The sequence below is a fragment of the Desmodus rotundus genome, chromosome 4 (assembly GCF_022682495.2).
Source record: "Desmodus rotundus isolate HL8 chromosome 4, HLdesRot8A.1, whole genome shotgun sequence".
NCBI lineage: Eukaryota > Metazoa > Chordata > Mammalia > Chiroptera > Phyllostomidae > Desmodus > Desmodus rotundus.
Window position 1 is genome coordinate 109944843 of NC_071390.1, and position 21914 is coordinate 109966756.

Below are 21914 nucleotides of genomic sequence, written 5' to 3' on the forward strand. Positions count from 1 at the left end.
TTCAGTCACTTTTTCTAACAGCTGACACAAAGTCTGGGCCCAACTGCAAGGCCGCCTGTGCAGTTAGTCTTCTTTGACACTGAGAAGATAAAATGTGATTCCAAAGTGCCAATTAATCTGTACAGAAACACCTGGAGTATCTGTGTGGCAGGCCAAAGCCGTGGCCAACTTTGCTAGATTTCACCAGGCCTTCTTCCCAGTGATCTCAGACACAGCCATCACCTCTGACTTCGTGTAAGTCCCCACTGCCTCCAGGGGCGGCCCTGGTGCCCGCACTGCACAGTGGTCTCTTATGTGAGGCAAGGATCCTCAACTTTGGAGGTCACATTCATGGCCTGGAGAGTGTCTCAGTGTCAGCATCCGGCTCTTGGCCAGAGCCCGTGCTCAGTGTTCCCCTGGCCCATTATGGAGCAAGTCCCTTAACCAATGGGCTCAGATCAGGCTTCCCAACTGAACCTCATCATGTCTGATCTTAATGAACCAAGTGACTTGTAACATGAGAAGCAAATCTTCACACTAGCTGTAGTGGCTCTGGTCTCTTAAGATTTCAAGGATCCTATTGGCTACATCAGCAGAAATAAGTGTCTGCTTGTTAAAGTCCAGGAACAGAATAATTTTGATGCATCCCACAGCTAGGCACCACTTGGACAGGATACACACCCTATATCCACTGTGCAACCTCTTAAGGCCAAAGTCAGTGATTCTTTCTCCTACTGGTTTCCTCCTTCAGAGACTGTCCTCCTTTGTTCTCCAGGCATTTTGTGACCTGAGCGCCCAGTGAGGCCATGAGGGGGCAGGATCCACAGTACGACCCCCTCCATATTCACACCATCAAAATTGTTTTGTTTTCTTAAAGGACAAGTTTCTGCATGGTTAGGCGTCCCTTTATGTGAGAACCAGCCTTCATATCATGTGGCTAGTTCTGATCTATTTCAGCAGGTCAGAGACGGGCTCTTGCAGAACACGCATATGGGGATATTGGAGGGAGGTACTGCTTTTTGCTTCACCCTATCCCAGAAGGGAGGGTCTGACCACCAGCTCACAGTTGCTGGCCCATGAACTGCATTTTATTTCTCAATCATCATGCAGAAAGAGGAGAGAAAAGAAAATCCATCTTCTTAATGTTGTCCTGGGTATGAAGCATTTCCTGAAACTTTATATGGGGGCAATATTGCTTTATGGATCTTCGGCTGAGACTATAAAGCATGAATGTTCTGGGGGAGGAAACATTAGCTGGCCAGCTGTAATGAAGTTCCACTGTATTTGATTCTCCTAGGCAATGAAGATGAACCTGTGGTCAGTTTTAAGTACTGTGAAGCTATAAAATATTTAGGTTGTCATTCCTTTCCCAGTATTAGCTTTACAATAGCACTGTGGGACAGGTAAGAAGCGTATCCTATTATCCTTATTTTCTAGATGGGGAATCTTGACAAGTCACTTGAGACCTAAAGGGGATATGGAACAAATCAGAAGACAAGCCAGGAGAATACATGAGGCTGCTGCTTAGCAAAAGATGCTTAGCCTTGAAGAACTACCTTCTGACTCTTTGCTGGAAAGACCCTAGACGCAGGGGTATCCAGCATGCAGCCTAGAATGGTTGTGAATGCAGCCCAACACAAAATTATAAATTAACTTAAAACATTATGAGATTTTTTTGGTGATTATGTGTTGCAGTGTATTTAATGTGTGGCCCAAGACAACTCTTCTTCTTCCAGTGTGGCCCGGAGACGCCAAAAGGTTGGACACCCCTGTAAGAGCAATATTCCTAGTGACGCCATTCTGCGGCACACAAGCAGATCCTGAGGCAGGGTGACTGTCCCTGACAAGCAGAAACAGTCCAAGAGGAAGTGATTTCTCACTAAAAATTAAAACTCACCCAACAGCCCACTGACTTAAAATGATTTCTGAATGAAGGAAATAAAACATTTCCTAAATTCTACCTGAGAGAAAGTTCTGTGGCAAGTGCTCAGAAGCAAAGCTTTGCCTCCACCTCATATCCATATAAGGTTTTGTAAGGCACTTCTAAGAATCAGAAGTAAAAACATGTGCCGAGTGCCCTAGTCATACAGAAAAAGAAGAAATACCGCCCATCAGTAGATGTTGGAAGTGATTTTTTTGACATCTAAGAGTAAGAGAAAAGGAGGGAAAAAAGAGTCAGGAAAATATAGGCTTTCTGTGAAAAGAAAGAATAATCCTGACAAGGAGCATTACGATGTAAAATAAAAATGACTTCATATTAAGAAATCCCTTTGAGAAAGCGCTGCCATAGTGCTAGCCAGCATTCAGGCTTTTCAAAGGATTTGTGTGCTGCCTTTAAATCCTGACGGCCGGGAAAGATGGCTGGGTGGACAATGAGAGTCACAGGGAAAGATGTTACCAGCACGGACTGAAGGGAGTAAGTGCAGTTGGAGGCCTTCTGGTGACAATTCTGAGAATGCAAACACAGCTGCAGCAGAGCCAAATATAGCTGGCCACAACAATGACATTCATAAAGTTAATCATTCTGAAATACGCTACACTTACATTCCACCAGAAAACTCAACACCCCCTCCATAATGCAGGAAGAAGTCAAATACAGTTTTATGCACAGAAACACGCAGCTGCGCCAGTGGAATTTACTACCAGTGGTGACCGAGCTGTTCTGACCCCGCCCTCCTCCCGGGGCTCCAGTTCTCAGAACTGTGTTGTGGACAGATGTGGCCTCTTCTCTTGAAATCTAGAAAACTGCTCAGGAACGGATAATAAAATGGGCTGAGAGAAGCCCATTTAATCTTGGAGATTAAGAGGACTGAAAAGATACAGATCAGGAAAATATAAAAAAGACAGAAAGGTAACTTCAAAAACAGTGATGCTGTTCATGACCTAAAGGAACCCAGGTGAGGGTACAGAGTCAGCGGGGCGGCGGCAGCAGCTTAACAAAACAGACATGCCTCCTCCATGCCAAAAGCTGGCCTTCTTTCAGCTTTTTCAGAGCATTTTCCCCTTTTATCATTCTTCTAAGAGCTTTCAAGGAGAAAATGATATGTCAGATTTCAACCTGTATTTGTTCTCTCGTATGACACCCGATGTCTCACTCTGGAGATGCAAAGAGAAGAAAACAATTGGGTGTGAGAGTGAGTGCCTGTGCTTAAACTGGTTTACCCCGATCTACCCCCTACAGTTCCATCCGTCTCCTGTAACTTTAGCCTTTGTAGGGTGTTCTGTTTATGTGCTGGATGCCCATTTGGCACAATCACAATTTCAAGGACTCCTTTCAACAGCGACAGGAAGCAATGGGATAATATATATGGATCTCATAAAATGTGCCAGCAGCCAGGAATTTGGTCTGGTTAGGACCAGCTGTGTCTACCCAAGAAAATATCAATTTAGGGTCTACTGTCCAAATTTGCCTGTGAAGAGTCTTTATTTGTTCCTACACCAAACCTAAAAGATCAGGCCAGTAGCATCATCTCAGCTGTAACTGAGACACAGAAGGGCCCCCAGGTGCAGGTCTCAGCTTGTCACCCAATCAGGTATGACAGGATCATCAGAGTAAACTTTTTTTCACACTTTTAACAGAAGCTACTCTGAGGTTCTGGGCCAAAGAATCGAAACATAGTCCTAAAGCCCTGGCCAGGTAGCTCAGTTGGTAAGAGCATTGTCCTGATATGCCAAGGATGCAGGTTCGATCCCCCATCAGGGCACATACAAAACACAACAAATGAAGACATAAATAAGTGGAACAACAAATCAGTGTTTCTCCTCTTTCTCTCCCCCCCTCCCCTAAATCAGTAATCAAAATTAGAAAAAAAATAGTCCTGAGTCTGATTTCTGCTGTATCACTAATTTGAAGTACATCCTTGGTCAAGTTTTTAAACTTTTCTGAATCTTTAATTTTTCAGTTATAAAGGTAGAAATCTGTAAACACCTGTTATGTTGTGCAAGAATTTCATGACTTTTATAGCCAAAGACCATTAAGTGTAAAATATTTCAAGAAGGTAAAGAATTATGCCCAATGAGATAGTTTTTCAAATGTTTTCCCACATATATGTGTATGCATATGTGTGTGTAAGCACACACACACACACACACATTTATGCCTACTGACCACAGCCAGATGAGAAAAACATTCTGCTTTTCTAGCCTACAGAACCAAATGATTTTGTGTCAGATAAATGTGGTACAACTCTGCTGCTACAGGGGGAGACTAAGAAATGAAGCCATGATTCATGGAAAAGGATTAAAATACTCCCTTAAAATTTAATGAGCCTAAGTCAAGCTATGAACTTCCTTTAGGAAAAGCATGGGAAGTAAGCCTTTCAGCATAACATCAGATAATTTTAGAGCCTGCCATGGAAGTCGAAGAACTATGCATTCTTATGGTGCTTTAAAAGCATCTTAAGCTGTGCAAACGTTATGTTAAAATGTTAATCAAATCAGCTGAAATTATAATTATATATTGCATTCTCGCTAAGGGGTGAATCAACACCATCATTTGTGAGAGGAAACCGTCAGTCCTGCTGGAGCCTATAAATGTCGGACAGAGCAGCTGGTGTGTTGTGGGAACTTATTTCTGTGGTTATGATAGAGCCACAAACAGTTTCATTGAAAAGAAAAACCTCTTTGACGTCTTTCACTGTTAAGGCTTAAAATCAAAACCTTCCATGCACCTCATTTTGAAAGCACTGTCACCAGCAAAGGAATCCTATGGACTGGTCCGTCCGTCTGCATGACCCACAGCACGTTTAAACTGAGATCTCTTCATATTATTTAAAAGCTCACCTTACGGAAGAGGCCACATTAGTCTGTTAGAAAAGTCCAGAATAATAAACTGAAATGCTATTTTAGTCTAAATGCAGCCTAATTAATTTACATACATTTTCAGGAGGGGGAGAAAATGCGTCTAATAATTTGCTGGTAAGTTGGCTCTGACATTCATTCCAAGGAGTAATTAAAGTTTAGCCAAAAACGGAATTTGTACTCATTTGTCATTTTGAAAGCTGCATGATTACATATTTATTAGCATTCCATTTTAAATTATCAGCTGATTTGAAAGCATCGCTCTCAGTATCGGAACATAACGTACAATTTGCACTTCATGAAACAGACGGGGCGCAAAGCTCCGGGTGTCGCAGAGTGACGGTGTAAATCCCAAACATGCTCACCGGCACGTCGACCGCATAACTGGAATTGCATTTCGATAAAGCCAGTTGGAGTAACCACTTTCTGTTGTGATTTAGGACAAATGGGAAGTGGCTCGAAATCTCCCTCAGCGTTTCCCCCTTCCTTTTAGAAGTCCTTTAGAAGGAGTACAAGGCTCTCAGTAAACGAAAAAGGAAATGCCACGGGGGGAGGAAAGTTTCCATCCCTTCACATCCACATTCAGGGCAGGAGAATATTGGATGGCACAAATTAAACAGTGATGATGCTGAAGGGGAATAATTATTTGACAATTACCTGAGAGTATCACATTTACTGCGCTAATTGGTTTTTGTTTCCCTCAAAGGTCTTTCCAGGAGTGCACAGCTCCATTTCTTAGATTGAGCAAGAGCTTTTTCTTAAGGAAAAATAAAAATACATTTTCTGCACTGCTACACAAGTAGCACACGGCTGCTGCTGGCTTCGCTAGATTGCGGCCCTTCCCTCACAGTGGGCACAGACACGAGGGCATGGCACGTGCAGGTGCCCATGGACTGGAAATCATTAGGACCTTCCCAACACTCCCTTCTGCACTCTCCTACAACAAATCTCTGAGAAATAGCTGACTCCATTGTCTGTCCTAATGCACAAACAAGAAGCAAAACAGGACCCTCTGGTGTTAACACTCTAAGTGAGAAATACAGACTAAGTTTGGGTCAGGTTTGGCATAGGAAGTGCCACACAGGAATGACATTAACTCAGCTCATGGCAACACGTTGAAAATACAAAGTTTTCACTGAAATGCAAGTATGGTAAGGGATGTTTACAGTACTGTTTGGCGGTTGTGAGGTTTGTTTTTAATTCACTACCGTGACATCAGACCCCCACTGATACTTGGTCTCCCAAGTCTACATACAAGCCTCCACAAAGAACTCCACCCAGATTCTAACAACACCTAGATCATTGCCGGTTGTCTGAAAGTTTATCGGATTATTTTGTATGCCAAACCATTATCTGGGTTTTTATAAGAAGTGAATGAGTGTTAACTTGTCAGAAACAAAACCACAAGTTAAGGGGTGAAGAGAAAGGAAAGCTTGGGGATTTGTGTTAAAAAAACAACAAAAAACGACGGGGTGGGAGGGGAGACCACGGTCTTTAATCAGAGGCCAAGTGTGCTGTCATTACTGCCGCTGGGTGGGGAAATACTGACGAGAAAAACATTCTAAATGATCACATAAAATCTTAATTACTAGGTTCACATCTGAACATCCTCTCTTTTTTATCTTGTTTTGCTAGGTTCTTGCCCCTCTCACCCCAGTTCACTGCCTCTCCTCAACAGACGCCAAAGTAATCTCAATCCAGCAAATCACAATTACGTAGCAAGACATAACAACAAAATAATACCTCTAATCCAGATCACAGATAACTTTAGTGTTCTAAATGCCAATGTGGGATGAGTTTTGGGTCTCAGGAAGCAGCTAATACTAAGATATTCAGTGCTAACTGAGAAATCCCACCTGAAAATACATTTTAAAAATATCCTTAAAGAAACATATGTACAGCCCTTTCTTTTAAAGTCTCCTCATTTGAATCATTTCATATGACCATCACAGAATCAGGTGATAAATCTCAGTTATCTCTGTTCTTTATTATTTGTAATGGCATTTTCCAAGAACATTTTAAATGCCACCTTTAAAGAAAAAAGGACCCACTGCTTCTGACTTTCATTTTGCTGGTATTTGTAAACCAAAAGTATTTTTAATTAAAATATATTCTCCTTAGTTAACTGAAATATGAAATAACAGTGTAAATTTGAATCAAATTACAGAGTAACAGACCCAGTTTGCACCAAATTAGAGAGTCAAGTCTGAAAAGGTGGCATGTATTTCCTATAAAGCTCAATCATTCCCATGTGGCACCACTTTGCTTTTCTGACCAAAAAACATCTAAGTCATATTTAGTTCAGAGATCTCTCTTCTCTCCCATTAACATGTGAATATACGTTTATATAACACACTCGTACACAGGCCAACCACAAGTTTCTTGTTTCCTGCCTCTGTGGCACAGGCAAGCACGTAACCTCTTTAAGGGTCACCTGTAAAATGGGTATAATAACCATCCTGCACATCTATTGTGAAGGTTAGAGACTACAAACAAAGTGTCGTGAGACATGGTAGACATTCAATCAATGACTCATGGTTTTGTCAAATTCGGGGAGAAAGGGGGAAGGCAGTAATTATGCTGCCTTCTTGGACTGGTCACGTGGTCCCTCTAATAATTTCTTAATCTATAAAACTAGGTCTGATGAGATGGTCTCCAACACCCCCTTCAACTTGAACGACAACGTCCCTAGAACCAACTTTCAGTTCAATTAGACACTGACAGATATTTCTTGTTATCCTAACATGGGAGGACTTAATGAACAGAAGGAAAATTCACCATGTTGATGAATTTACACTCAAAATAACTCTTCTCATTTTCAATAAGGTTACTTAGCAATTGTGGGTAAAAAAAAAAATTCATTTTAATTTCTTGGTAGCTGCTTCTCAGCATCTTATTTTAACATCACAAATGTGAGGTAATACTTTTGCAATTGTATTTATAGATTTTTCCACCTGTAATTTCTCATTTCCAAGCTATTTCTTATACTTTTTGTTTAAAAATTTAAAAAACACTTAAAAACCCTAAATGCATATCTGATCATTAAAAAGGTGAGACAAAGGAGGAAACACCCTCCCCAACACCAATTCAAAACCAGATACCCCAGTTTAAAACAGATTTTTCTAAAAAATCAGTTCCTACTGTTTCACCATACTTTGTTGTAAATGATATTCTATAGTGACACAAAGATAACAAAACATTCATAGTTAAGATGATTTAAAAGGTCCATTTCCACTTGCAGTTTTATTAATGAATATTTAAAACCCAAGACTCAGAAGCACATGTCCTAATAATTCTATACCACTATACAGCGTTCAGTAAGCTGGGCTTTTTAAACACTGGATGGCTGGTGGGGCTATGAAGCGTAATAATTCACCTCCAAAGCTATTTGTCTATCTGCCTTGAGGACTCAATCATGTTATATCGTACAAATTTATCCAATATATTCTCCTGGGAAAATGACATCTGAAAATACATCCTACTGCTTTAAAAAGTCAGCACCGGAAAAGCCCCTATGCTTTATTTAAGTTCCTTTCAGAAGCAGGCCAATATCTAGCCCACGGAAATTTAACGCAAAGGGCATCATATCATTCGTTGACAACCGGTCTGGAAAACATTGAATCCACACAGCTATCTTTTCAATTGTTTAAATATGGTGATAAAATACACTGCTAGGTGGGTTTCAAGTGCTTTCAATTGGTCATATGCCCTCCCACACACCTCTCTATTCCCCACTTAGTCTCTAATGTTTGTTAATTGCAAACTTTTTTGGAAATCATACTACCACATTCTCAAGGATAAGAAGACAAATAATAAGATTGTCATTTACAAATCCTCTAGTTTTCCTCTTTTTTAAAAAGATCAATTAAGCAATAACTGACAAACACTGAAGACAATTTAAGTTTGATTCCAAAGGACATCATCTGGAAATAACTAACATCTGGAAGATAAGGGGGGTAGTTACATTTGGATTTGTATGGATATTCCGTGGCTAAAATACACAGGCTCTATTCAGAGTAAATAGTCTGAGCAAGCCACCTACATCCACGTAAGGAAAAGAACAAATTAAATGTTCATAATTTAACTGACAAGAGATAGCACCTGTCGGGGGCCACTAACACTTTAAATTCAGAGAGCATTCATTAGCCAGATATATTAGCAGGTGACCATAAATTCAAAATCATGGCCAAGCCAATTCTTTAGTTCAGCCCCAACATTCCTCTGGAGAGGAGAAAACACACAAAATTTTCAATAGCTAATGTGAAAACATGTATTATATATTTAAGGGGGACAAGACAGAGACATTTTAAAACCAGCATCATGGGAGTGTTACTAACCAAGATTATTTTCTCCGAGAAAAGTGCCAAAAGGAAATTCAATATTTTAATTTATGTTATCTGATTATCTTAGTTGAGATAACGAACCTGATTGCGAGTTAATATCCACTGAAAGAACAGTTCGCATTTAACAGATTCTATCACCTTCTTCTCCCATTAAAAAAAATTCCTAGGGGCTCAAATAATTGCCCACTGTGGAGTTTCTCAAGAATCTCTCAACTCATAACATTTAACATACAAGAAAAATTGTCTAACACCTTGGGGGAAGTTAGTTGCCAGGGAAATGGATCATAAAGCTTGGAATGGCAAGAAAATGGGTAAGAGTACAGTAATGTGCCAGAAAGAATATGGATGTTAAGTCTTACAGTGTGCAGAATAGGAAACATTTTAGGTGAACTCTTACCAAGGATAGCAGTCCTTTTTCCCTAGATTAATCGTAGCCTAGATTCACTTCAACATTCTTGCCCGATAATTGACAATTTCACATATTCCATGTCTAAAATAGACACAGACCTTTCACACCCACTTCTGGCAATCCCTTTCCTCTCTCTTTGGTTTTCTTTTCACAACACGTTGACACACAGATAGATCCTGCTGAGGTGACAAAGTTTCTCTTGCCAGTTCAGGCACTACCAACACGAACCAGCCAGATAAAAATAAGGCATACTTTCTTCAGGAACCCCAGCTCTCTACTTCTCCCAATAAACTCTACCCTAGTTTGACTACATGTAAAACTACCAGAAGCACATTAATTATTAAATTATAGGCTGCATATCAGACAAAACCACCATGATTACGTAAAAATTGCCACTAATTTCTACCACAGAGCACACCTGGCCATTGTAATGCTTTATAATTATCCTTCACCACCACTACCCCTTTTTCTTTCTTTTCTCTCCTTCCACTCTCCCACTATAGAAAAGGAATCTTTGCAAATGCAAAGTCAGATAAGCGGATAATTTGCTAAGAAGGGATCTTTAAATGGGCCACCAAAGCTCCAACAGCCCCGCATTTCCAATGACAAGAGCGTGCACGCGCGCACTCCACCCCGGGACGCCGCGCCCCGCTGACCGGTCCTCACACAGTCCCTGCTCACGTCCTCAGGCCTGGCTCGCTAGGTCCCGACCGGATTCCGGACCCCGCGCTCCGTCCTCCAGTCCCAGAGCCGCTCGGCAGGTCAGGACACTCTCCCTCCTCCCCGCGCCCAGCGCGAGCTCGAAAGCCCAGGGGAGGCGGCTGGTTCGGAACCGCCACCCGCGTTCCCGGGGCGGACGAGCCGCCGAGCTTGCCTCGCCCTCCTCGGGGATCTCAGAAGGCGATTTGGCAGTGGCTGCCCGGCCGGAGGGCGCAAGTACAGCGCCAGCTCAGCTACACGTGCCCCCAGGGCCCCACTCACATTCGGTCGGGAACTAGCAGGCGGCCCTCGACCATCATGTCCGGGAGGAAATCCAGCTTGAAGGCAGAAGTCATGTTCGCAGCGCACGCGGCGCTCGGAGGGCGGGCGGTGCTGGGGGGGCGGGGGGCGGTGCGCGCGTCCGAGCGGCCGCGGGCGGCGAGACGGGCAGGGACAGGTGCGCGCGGCCTCCCCGCGGCGGCCGCCGGAGCGGGCACTTGTCACATTCTCTCCCCTCCTGCGCTCCGCCAATCCCCTCCGAAATCTAGCGCCGAGGCCAAGAGCTGCGGAGCGCCAGGTGCGGCGAGCGGAGGCGGAGCCGCGCGCCCGCGCGCCGCAGCTTAACCCCTGCGGGCCCACCCCGGGTAGGGACCGGCCCGCGTCAAGCAACTGGGGCTTCTGTGCTCCCAGGCTTTAAAATTATTCCGACTTTTCTCAGGGTCCAGAGCATCGAGAAACGCTCACCGCACTGAGTCTGCACTGTTCCTCCCAATTCCCCATTTCCACGACGCTTGGCACGAGGAGAACCGCTGCTAGGTTTCGTGCCACTGTGTGGCCAAAGCCTAGCTCACCTCTCGGCCGGCCAAAGCCAAACTCCCAAAGACACCAGAGTGGAATCATCTCAACTGTTTGTTTAAATGGTCTCAGTGTAATATGCTTGCTAGTGTACGAACTAATCATAATAACTGAAATAGGATTCGTGGTTTAGCCAAGTAAACATATCAAAAATGGCCCAAGTGAAATTTAGGGACTTATCTCAGAGCTTTAAGGAGAAAGATGAATCAATCTCTGCACAGTTATGTTTACTTTTGTATCATCTTGAAACACTAAGAAGTATAAGGGACTGGAGATAAGAAACAGTAATAAATCACATTTTCTTTTAAAAAGATAAATCACAAACTTGTCATTTCCAAGTAGGTAATACAATGATTAAAAACCAACAGTGACTTCATTAAAGAGTGTTAGGCCTATAATGACCATGAAGCTTAAATTACCACTTAAGATTTGTGACTGATTTCCTGATAGGAATTGTGAATGGCAAAGTGCTTACAAAAACATAGAAGATGAGTTGGATTTTCCCAGGCGATTTGCTCAAATTCTTAAAAGATAAGTAATTTGTATGGTGGCATTCTAATTTAGCATTCTCCTTATTGTTTTATTATTTGGTTATTTGGATGAAACCAAACTTTTCCCAATGTCACATGTATGTAAGACTACTTTATGGCCTATTTCACATTCTAAAGCAATATCATAAATTGCAGAGCAGACATTAATATTAATAGTTTGCCTCTTGGTAATCACAGTAGCCAGGGGGTTAAACAACTCAGTCACGTGCAGTTAAATGTATCACCTGTGTTAAATGTATCAAACACCACAATATGGAGAAAAAAGAAATCTCACCAATTCTTGCGTGATGACAACTGACTAGCTTTAGAGGTTATGAAGGAAAATATTTATATACCGATTTTAAATTCACATACCAATTTTAAATCCAGGCTTGATGCACTGAGCGATATGGAGTTAACAGGCCTGGAGTATTCAATTAAGGCCAAACATACATAATTCCCTAGATTTCCTTCTTCCGCTGAACACTATATCTGGCTTTTGACCAGGATAATTCTAATTCCAAGACAGTTAATGTAGGACTAGGACTGAACTTCATTTGAAAACATTGCCTTTCTGAGGAACCAGGTCTAGGTTCATAAGGAATTGAAAAACATGCAATAAAATGAATTCTTATATCCAAAATGCCCAAGCTTTTTCTAATAATACTGGGTTACATTTATTCCCTCCCCCAGCTACTGCAAGCTACCTTTGAAATTATAAAAATTTTGTTGGTCTTTCAATAATTTTAATAATTAGCTGGATAAATGAGACAAACCTTGACAGTTTTTGGTTTTCCACACACTATTTACATAAATCCCAAATGTATATAATGAGCTGACTATATAACAAATTTATTTTTAAATGAACAAACAGAACCAGTGCCCACAACAGAGGCGGAGCATAACTGCATTAATCAAATGGAAAAAATGTTTCCAAATCATCTATGGAATAAAGCACCATCTATATCAACATTCTAGGAGATAGACAAGGCTTCATTAACATGTACATTTCTAAAATTTTTATTTTCCCTTAATTGCATGTGAATTAGTTAGGAGAAGCTGTAGGGAAGCCCTCTTACTGACTTAAGCCTTCTCAGCAGTTTGTTAAATTCTCGCCACCATTCCCTGGAGGCAATCATGGATTCAAAGCAGCTTTTAATCATACTATAAGGAGGGTGAAGTAGTGTGTAAGTAGGTCATAGAGAAAGAATTACAAGTGCATAGGTTATTGCCTTATTTAACAACTAGAGTGTACCAGAGTTTTCCAAGCACATTTGCTTCACCATTTGAAGTTAGAAGCAAAACTAGTGTCAAATATAAAAGATCACTCTTAAGTGGGATACAGTGACGACATGCACCAAGGAAGCCTTATGGTGTATGGTTGAGTTTAAATAGTTTGGAAGCCAAACTATGTGGTAACCATATAAGCACTTGAGGTAGGTGCCAGAGAGAAACAAATACACCCCCCCCAAAGGTTTTGTTTCCATGATATAAGCACATGTACATTAGCCATTTTCAAAAATACAAATTTCAAAAGCTCTTGAGCTTAAAAACAAAAACAAAACAAAAACACCCAACCCAAAACACCTGATGAAAAGCTTAAATTTCTCATTTAACTGCTTTGACAGAAGGCAAAAAAAAAAAAAATCTGAAAACCACTCAATAGGACCCCTTTTTAAAATTTTCCTGCAGTAATGAACCATCAGGTGAAATGTTTTGGCAGTTTGAGTTGTTTGGCAGACAGTTCCAGTGGGCCACTGTTGAGCACTTGGGTTCAATGAAGCTATTTCATAGCCAAGGATCTTACCAACAGCAGTGAAAGAGGATGGGGCCATCAGCAGGCTCCTCTTGTAGGACACAACCTGGTCGATGACGCCTTGAAGGACCAGGCTTCCTCATAGTTTTAGCTTCATTGTAGAAAAAGCTCAAGCGCTTCCCTCGACCCATCCCCCTACCTTCACTAATTGTCTCCTTTTTTTTTTTTTTAATCAACTTGCTATTCATTTCCCAAACAAAAGGCAATTCAAGAATTGGAAGCACTTCAAGGGAAAGTTTCTGAATGACCTCATTTTTATACGAGGCCTTCCAAGGCAATCGGGTGCATTGTGCTGTTTCAGCAAACCCCTTTTCCTCTCATTCCTCATCTCTAATGGAGTTTTGACCAATGGTGATTGTTTGAGCTCTGAATTATCACTGGCATTTAAAAAAAGAAAAAGAAAAAAACCTCAGTAGAAACAGAGTGCTAATAAATGCATTTGTACATAGAGTACGCACTGCTTGAAATCAAACAACCCTATTTCTGTCACCCCGCTCAATCAATGAACCAGAACGTAGGGCCTCAACTGCAGCCCTACCAGCACCTTTGCACAAAGTCTCTACTATAACTTAGAGACCGGTGCCTGATAGATAATGACTGATGTTTATAACCAAACAATTTTCTTCTCCTGCAGGCAGCCTTGTATATTTTATGACAAATCTCCATTTTAAAACAAGTGTTCCTTCACATAACCTGATGCATCGCAATCTCTTTAAAAGCAGACCATCAGCTAAGCGACTATAAATGAACCAGCACTGTTCTGTCTAGTCAAAAAGCCACCTTCACAAAAGGGTCCCCCCCCTCACTTCTGGCTCATTTTTACAAACTAGAATCCAAAACATCTTTCCCCTCACATTTTCACATCAAATTTTATTAACATAGATGTTTGGGTTTTGTTTTTTGTTTTTAAGCCCACTGTGCTTAGAGCCATTTGCAGCAAGAACTACAGGCCCTATAAGGGGATTTCCCATCATTTCCAGCCAATAAATTTGAAATCCACATGAATTTTAAGTACCTAAGAGAATATCTGACTTTGTGGCCATGTGTTTATTCTTGGCTTACCCAGTTTCATTAGCAACTTGCAAAAAACCAAAACAACAACAGCAAAAAGCCAGATCTTTAAGTGATACATTGCAAATATATCTTTTCTTAGCTCCATAAAAGTATCACCTAAACAATATAAATGCTTAGATCACCAATCATAAGTTTAAAATGATCACCTCATTATTCCCCCACACACTTTGAAAGCTTCTGGAATGGAGATTTTTATCACAGTCTTAAAACGACTTAAGTGAAATTAAATGCCAATAAAGATGAAATCATTATTAAACTCATATTTTACATTTTATGGGAATTTTAAGTAGTCACTCTCCCTTGAGAACAGCTGCTACTGGCTTTTTGCAATCTTGTGTTTTTCTGAATCTGTTTTTAATAGAGCAAAAATACATAATAGTGAATTTATCTCCCTTCTGAAGAGGCCCTCAAACTGAAGATTGTTCTCTGCTTACGTACCTTCGCGCTTGGAAATGAGGTGCCCCTCTAGAGTTTTCAGAAGCTTCCATTCCAAGGGGATGAAAGGTTAACACTGTGGATCTGTCCGAGCCACAGCCCAACCAGCTCATCACTTCCCTCTCTAACTTGCCTTTCCTTTTTCCTTCTTTCTCCATTACACTGCTGCTGACTTCTTTGTTTCCCTCACCCTCAGTTTTTTCTTTCTTTCTCCTCTTCCCCCTTTTCTCTCTCAAAGGGAAGCCAGACAATGCCGGAAGCTTCCCTCTACAGCTGCTTGTCTGAAGAGGTAGGTGACCACAAAAGTAAAGTGACTTGTTGGTTGTTTATCTGCTGGAGAAATCAAGTTTGCCTTTGCTTTGACCAAGGCTGCTTTCTGACCTAGGAGCAGCTGTCTCTGGAGTCGGGCTGCCTTCCAGCCATTACCAGGGGGAAGGGGGAGGATGTAAGACTGTGTCCCATGAAGTGAGTGAATTGGATGTGAAAATCGGGAAGGAGAAGAATGGAGAAAGGATGGGGAGATGAAAAAGGCCTGTCTGTCCAGCATGGTAATTTGTACACAAAGGCACTCAGGAAAATAGCCTCTGAAGGAATGTTGCAGTGGCCTCTTAAAGATGCCGAGATTTGTCAGACTATACCAGGTATCCTTATCTGGTGCCAGCCTGGCGGCAGGAACAGAATTTATACTTATCAGAATGAGGTTTTTAGTTCTTGGCAATCTACCCTTCAACACTCTCACCCCCACAAAATGTTTCCCCCAATTGGCCCAGAGTGCTCATCTTACTGTCACGTGTTGACTGCTTGACGACTGACGACAGCTGAGTGGCAACAGCTGGGTGGATACAGTAGCAGGCCTAACCCTGGGTCCAGAGAGAAAGCAGCAACAGGTGGGGGTAAAAGCAAAAGACATGGAAGTTTTAGCCTGAGGGTGGGGTTGCCCGCGACAGACCTTGGCAAGAATCAAAATCTCAACTTGAGAGGAAATTTCTGCAGGTTCGACAGCCCCATTTGCTGGAATATCACTCCTTTCCCTGAACAAATGAACTGAAGTAGGAATTAAGAGAGCAAAAACCTGGGGTTCTGTAAAACAAAAAACATGAATGTACTTTACCCACAATGATGACAGAGCCCCATCAGAGAGCTTTCAGTTACAAGGATTAGAAGTCATCCGATATGGTGTGTGCAGACCAGACTCTTTAAGGCAAATGCTATTTTCAAACTGAGTGAAAAAGATTACAAGATTTAAGAACCAACACCTGTTGGATTCTGCTTTTGATTCCACAACAGAGTTGATGGACACTGGGACCATGTTTAATTTTCTAGCACTTTTCATTGCTAGACCTTTGTCATATAGCTGGCCATCATTTCCTCATGGGGATGAATGGCTGAAGAATCAAAACCTGCCATGCTCCTCAGATAACAACGTGTTATAGCCTAATTTTCCCAACAGCAATTATGTAACCAAGTTATTAAAGTGACGTGGAGGTTGAAATACATTAAGGTTTTGAGCACAGGAAATTTATTTTTTCCCTGTAATGTGGTTCAACTCTCCAGCCATTTTTAACTCATGATAGAGGTTTAAAAAAAAATCCCAAATGACTTTTTATTTAAATTTGCTTTTGATGCTAATTCACACAAAGTCCATTAAGGAAAAAAAAAAGGTTTATTTTCCCTTTCTCTTAAGAAAGCTACCCAAAATCTTCATGGCAAATTAGTGTAACAATCTACCCGAGTTAAGTGGAGCGTGTTCTTTCTTGTCTTATCTCTACCGTTGAGCGTAAACCTTTGTGTGACCCAATTGCTTTGTCTCTCTGTGCTCTCTGGAAACTAATAGCTACATTTGCCCTAATTCATAGGAATATGGCAAGGTTAGAAAGGAGAGATATGAATAACCTTGAGGATCTGAAAAAGAAAGGTAATGAGGCTCAGGATTTGTTTTGCTTTTTTTTTTTTTAATAAAAGGATAAGCCCAGGATTTTTTCCTAAGAACTTCTTCCCTCTGCTCCTCACTCATCCATCCTTCAAGGCCCAGTTCAACGCCCCCTCCTCTGTGCTACAGCACTCAATACCTTCTGACCCACTGTTCTTCCTGGTTCATGGCTGTGGTGAGCTTCTGGACAGCTCAGACTCTGCCCTATATCGAGCACGGTATATCTTTGTTGCTAGATTGGTTATGATTGCAGTATGACATGTGTTGGCCCCTTATACAGATAAAAAGCCACATTCCAATTTATTAAGCTTTAAAATACTCCGTTATTCCTTTCAACATCTCTTCCCATTATACAGATTAAAGCCTGAGAAAAGTGAGGTTTAGGATGCTTTAATTCAAAGACCTCACAAACAGGTAGGGAAAAAGAGGGGAGTTAAGATTAGAACTCAAGCAAAAAACTGCTGAGATTTTTTTTTTGCTTTCTTTTCCCTTCCTTATTGCATATCTTAGACAGTGGCAACTTTAGGAAATGTTTACAAATCAAAGTCCACGATGGAGATGCAGCCGCAGAGGAAGATCTGACTTTAAAGTATCAAATTATCCAACTGTTACACTTTCAAGTTGTTGGCCAGGGTAGGATTTGGTTGACTTCTGAGTTAGAATCCCTTCCTCTACGAGCTGGGTGTCTTCTAGGCCTATTGCTTTACCTCAGTCTCAGTTTTTTAATCTTTAAAATGCAAATAACAGAACTATCACTAACTCTTGGATATCTGTGAGAATTAAATTAGATAAAAGAAACCATGTAGTGTAGTGCCAGGCATAGAGTCAATTATTAATACATTTTGATGTTATTCCATACCTCAACCATAACACTCCCACCCCCCAATCTTTGTTTAAACCTGGAACTGGCAGGTGGCAAGGGAAAGAAAAATCCAGTCTTAATCTTATTCAGTTGCATTAGTTTCCACTCCCACTTCCACATGTAAGGCCAGCAGCCGAAGCCAGAGGGAAGAGTAAGGTTGTGGTTTATGGAGAGCAGGCACTGAACATCCAGGGGCATGGAATGAGATCTCATCCCTTTTTATCAACTCGGTTTCCAGAGAGAAGGTCAAAATGAATCCTAAGTGCTGCCACCAGGAACTCATGCCACCCACCTCCAACTCAGTACTCTTTCACCTACACAGGTGCTGCTTAAATCCCCTCTGAATGACCAGTCAGCCACCTCACAGAACCCCAAAGGGAGCTAGGGTCTCAGACCAAGATATTAAAAAAGCACAGTGTGACAAAGACTACTGCCTTGCAGGGCCCACAGCCCTCGACTTACTGAGGTGGACAGCACAGCATCACGGGAGGGGTGAGAAGCATATGAACCACGTCAGCATTGGCACAACTGTATCCATTCTAGTTGGTTCACACGCCATCTAGAACCAGCAGTGCCACCCACGGGTTTCAGCGGAGGTTTTACTGACTGCAGCTGCTGCCTTTCTCAAGACAGGCATTTAAAAAGCCCCGGCTATTGTAGCTGTATCAGCCTTAGAACTTCAAACCTGAAGCTCTGCTTGGCCAAGACAACAAAGCTGGTTGAACTGAATTATTTTATAGGGAAATTCTAGTGTTTTCTTTTCTCTGAGGGCATGCTGGCAAGTCCTGCTTCATAAATTCAAGTGATTCATCACAATCCTAAACAGCCAATCATGGGCGGGTCAACTTGGAATGGGCTAAGGTGGCAGCTCCAGCTGTCCTGGTAATACATGTCATTCTGGGCCAGTGTTGTCCTCTCCCCACTGATGCCATTTCCTGTTAACTCAGATGGTCTTGACATGTAGGAAAATGTGCTTGGGATCAGTCACACAGTGAGGAGAACACTATGGAGAAGACAGACATACCTGTGCATGATAATTCTTAAAAGATGTCACACAAAGCAGAAGATCACATTTGGGAACAGACTGTACCTCATCCCAAATCAGGGTTAACCAGCACAGTTCTGAATTGAGCAGAGGTTCAAACACACACACACACACACACACACACACACACACACACACTCTCTCTCTCTCTCTCTCTTGCATATACGTCTGGCTTCCATCTCAGTCTAATCTTTGTAGACTAGTACCACGTGATCAGAAAGATGCTACAGCTCTAGGACACTTCATTTTGAGTCTTAATGGGCTACAACATTATAACCTCACATATGCTTTCCTTCCTCTGACACCCTCTTCCCAATGTCAGTTAAGGAAAATGCCATGGATTTTGATCCTCTCTAAACCACTGCTGCCTTGTTTTCCTGCAGAATAAAAGTCACTGTGAGTTTAGAAAAACCCCCAAAGCCAATAAATATTAGAGAGGCAATCAATAGTTTTATGAAAGGGGAAATCCCCCAGGAATTCCCAAAATGTAGAAAGAAATTCACAAAGGCTAGTAAGGACAATCGAAAGCGTTATTGCAACTGAACAGACTACTTGTTCTTGCTCGAAGAGGTACAGAAAGATGCTCTGGATCTGGACGAGATGCCACTAAAGAAACTGCAGTCTTAGTGACTTTTACAGAAATCTCTATCCAGGAACCTAAGTCAGAGGTTTCTAATTTCCTCACTACCACGATTACACCAAATCGAGGTGTGTTTCTCACCTACAAAGCCTGACCCCTTGAATGGGAGCAATCATTCCCACACTGCACTCTTTCTTCTGCTTTTTACCTTTCTTTTCATCAACCTTGGTGTTTCCAGGGCCGTGAGCAATGAACTTTCCATCAGCCACATTTTCACCTAATTAACCCCCCTGATTACAATAATTAGTATTGATTCACTCTTGGAATGACTTCCAATGTATTCAAGCACAATCTGCACTTGCTATAAAGTTCCAGATATGAATATTAATCAAATGCTCTTCTTTGTTTTTCAGCCCCAGAAGGATATTTTGCAATTATATACACTCATATTAAGAAAAGAAAAGAAAAATGGTGAGGTTTTATTTTAACAAATAAAGGAATACTAATACATTGAGGTTACAGATCTTAGACTGAACACATCTAGTGGGTATTTCCGAGGCTTGTGTGCGACGGGACTCTGGGTGCAACCGTTACTCTATTGAAAGAAGCCATTTTCCCAGTTTGAATCTTTTGCTCTTCCTTTTCTGCAAGTCTGGGCTTAGAATTAACATTTACTTTGGTATTTGTTTAGGTCACTATCGAGGGGGATCATCACACATAGAGGCTGATGGCAGGAGACAGATTACATCTCTTGTTACTGTTGTGAAATAGATGTAGACAAGTTTGCCAACTTCAGACAATCTCACACCTTCCCATCAGGCTGAAGGAAAAGATAGTGTGTATGTGGAATACTGGAAATGGGGTCTTCGCATTCCGGCTGGTAATGGATCAAACCACAGGAGTAGCAAACAAAGTGAGAAGGGATTTCCCTCCTTTTTGGATCTGAGAGCACAAGGAAGTCCAAGTGAATAGATCTCAGGTAAATAATTATAATTTAGTAAAAAATTCAACATGGAGGTTCCCAAGTTATATCTTTTTTTTTTTTTTTCAGTGTACTGACAGTGAGCTAGGAAGCACAAGAGACTACTTTTCTTCCAAACTGCAAAAAATTGCGTTGCAACCTTTGTTTTGGAATAAAAACTTCCTAGGAAAGCAGAATCTAGGTGTGCTGGCAACTGTGGGCTAGCTTCCGTTATAAAGCTTCACCAATTATCTTTTATGAGCTCATCCTGAAAGCAATTATTGGCATACCCGATACAGTGAGCAGTCCGGATCCCACTGGAAGGAGGAGAACATAATAAGTACGCATTTAAAATCCACTCTACTCACAATGGGTAACTTTTAAAATATCATTATGCTGCAGATACGCTCTGGGTCCACCCAGGTTCTGCATATATTGTTCATAAAAAATCTATACTTGAGAAGGCAATTTATTTAGCCTATAACATTAATTTGAATTATTCTGAATTAAGTATGTCATAACATTTCAACTTAAGTTTAAAAAATTGAAATGTATGTCCAAACTCTATAAAACAGTTAATATTTCATAACTGTGTTTTCATAAGGAATACATCTTATTCCTTATTTACCAGTAATATCACTAATTTAAACCACAATATAATTGAAGAGGAAATATTTATAACTAAATGTTTTAAAGTTTTGCCCCTTAAAATGATTGCCCTTCTGTTTTTAAAAATTAGGTTCTTAATCTCTCTCCATAAATTTAGTAATATATTTCAAAATATTGCTCTGGCACAAGCAGCTAATTAAAGCAAAACACTAAAATGTTAGGTAAAAATTATTCTTTACGGAAACCAACCTCAGTGAGATGATTTTCATGGAAATAAATTACCATTTAATATTATAGGGTCTGTTCTTTTATATCTAGTATGAGAATAAAAGTCATTTCAATATTATGAGAAATTCAAACCAGATTTTTCCATTTTCTCTTTTTGACGTCTCACTGTATTCACCTTAGAAACCAATGTTTATGTTATAAAGGAAAGATTTTTGAAGCCGTGAGGAACGCTTGCCCTGCATGGAAATGCATCTTATGGGCACGTAACCATATTTCAGAAATCAGTATGTTCCATAGAGACCTGTAACGTAACAACTTAAAGGTTTTATAATAATGGTTTGTGACCAAAATTATAAGGGCAAAAGTTCTCACTTTTCCCTGAATTTCTAAACTGTTTGTCTACCTGGATGTCAAGAGAGAAGATACAGGCTAAAAATTATAATTTACTTAAACATAGAAATATCCCTCTTAACTTCTTTCTCTTGCTACCTTCCATAAGTTCACCAAATTGGCAAATTTTAAATCCCCAAGCACAAGTACTGTGGGGGTATGCCTGACAACAAGGTATTTGCCAGAATGATAATGGTATTACAGTCAGTCTCAATCAATATGTTTCTTTCTGTAGTTAGCAGAGAGGTAAGCAATAAATCTCTAACTTAATCCAACCGACATAGCTGCAAAATGCAAAAAGCTCTATGAACGGCAGATATTAAATTTTTTAAAAGCACAAACCCACAAACAAGTAGTGCTAAAAGCTTT

General features: G+C 41.0%; 1 protein-coding gene across 7 annotated transcripts in view; it reads right to left on the reverse strand.

Annotated features, from left to right (window-relative positions):
* CELF2 (CUGBP Elav-like family member 2) overlaps window positions 1-21914 on the reverse strand; it is a 499109-nt gene that overhangs the window by 282382 nt on the left and 194813 nt on the right. For 2 of the 7 annotated variants that reach the window (XM_024580423.4, XM_045186438.3), the window contains exon 1: window positions 10513-10772. The exons of 4 other annotated variants lie outside the window; for them this stretch is intronic. In XM_024580423.4, the coding sequence (XP_024436191.1) occupies window positions 10513-10586 (74 nt within the window). In that variant the 5' untranslated portion in view covers window positions 10587-10772. Of the gene's footprint in view, window positions 1-10512; window positions 10773-21914 lie in introns of those variants that run through there. One more of the 7 variants, XM_045186439.3, reaches the window with a different exon arrangement.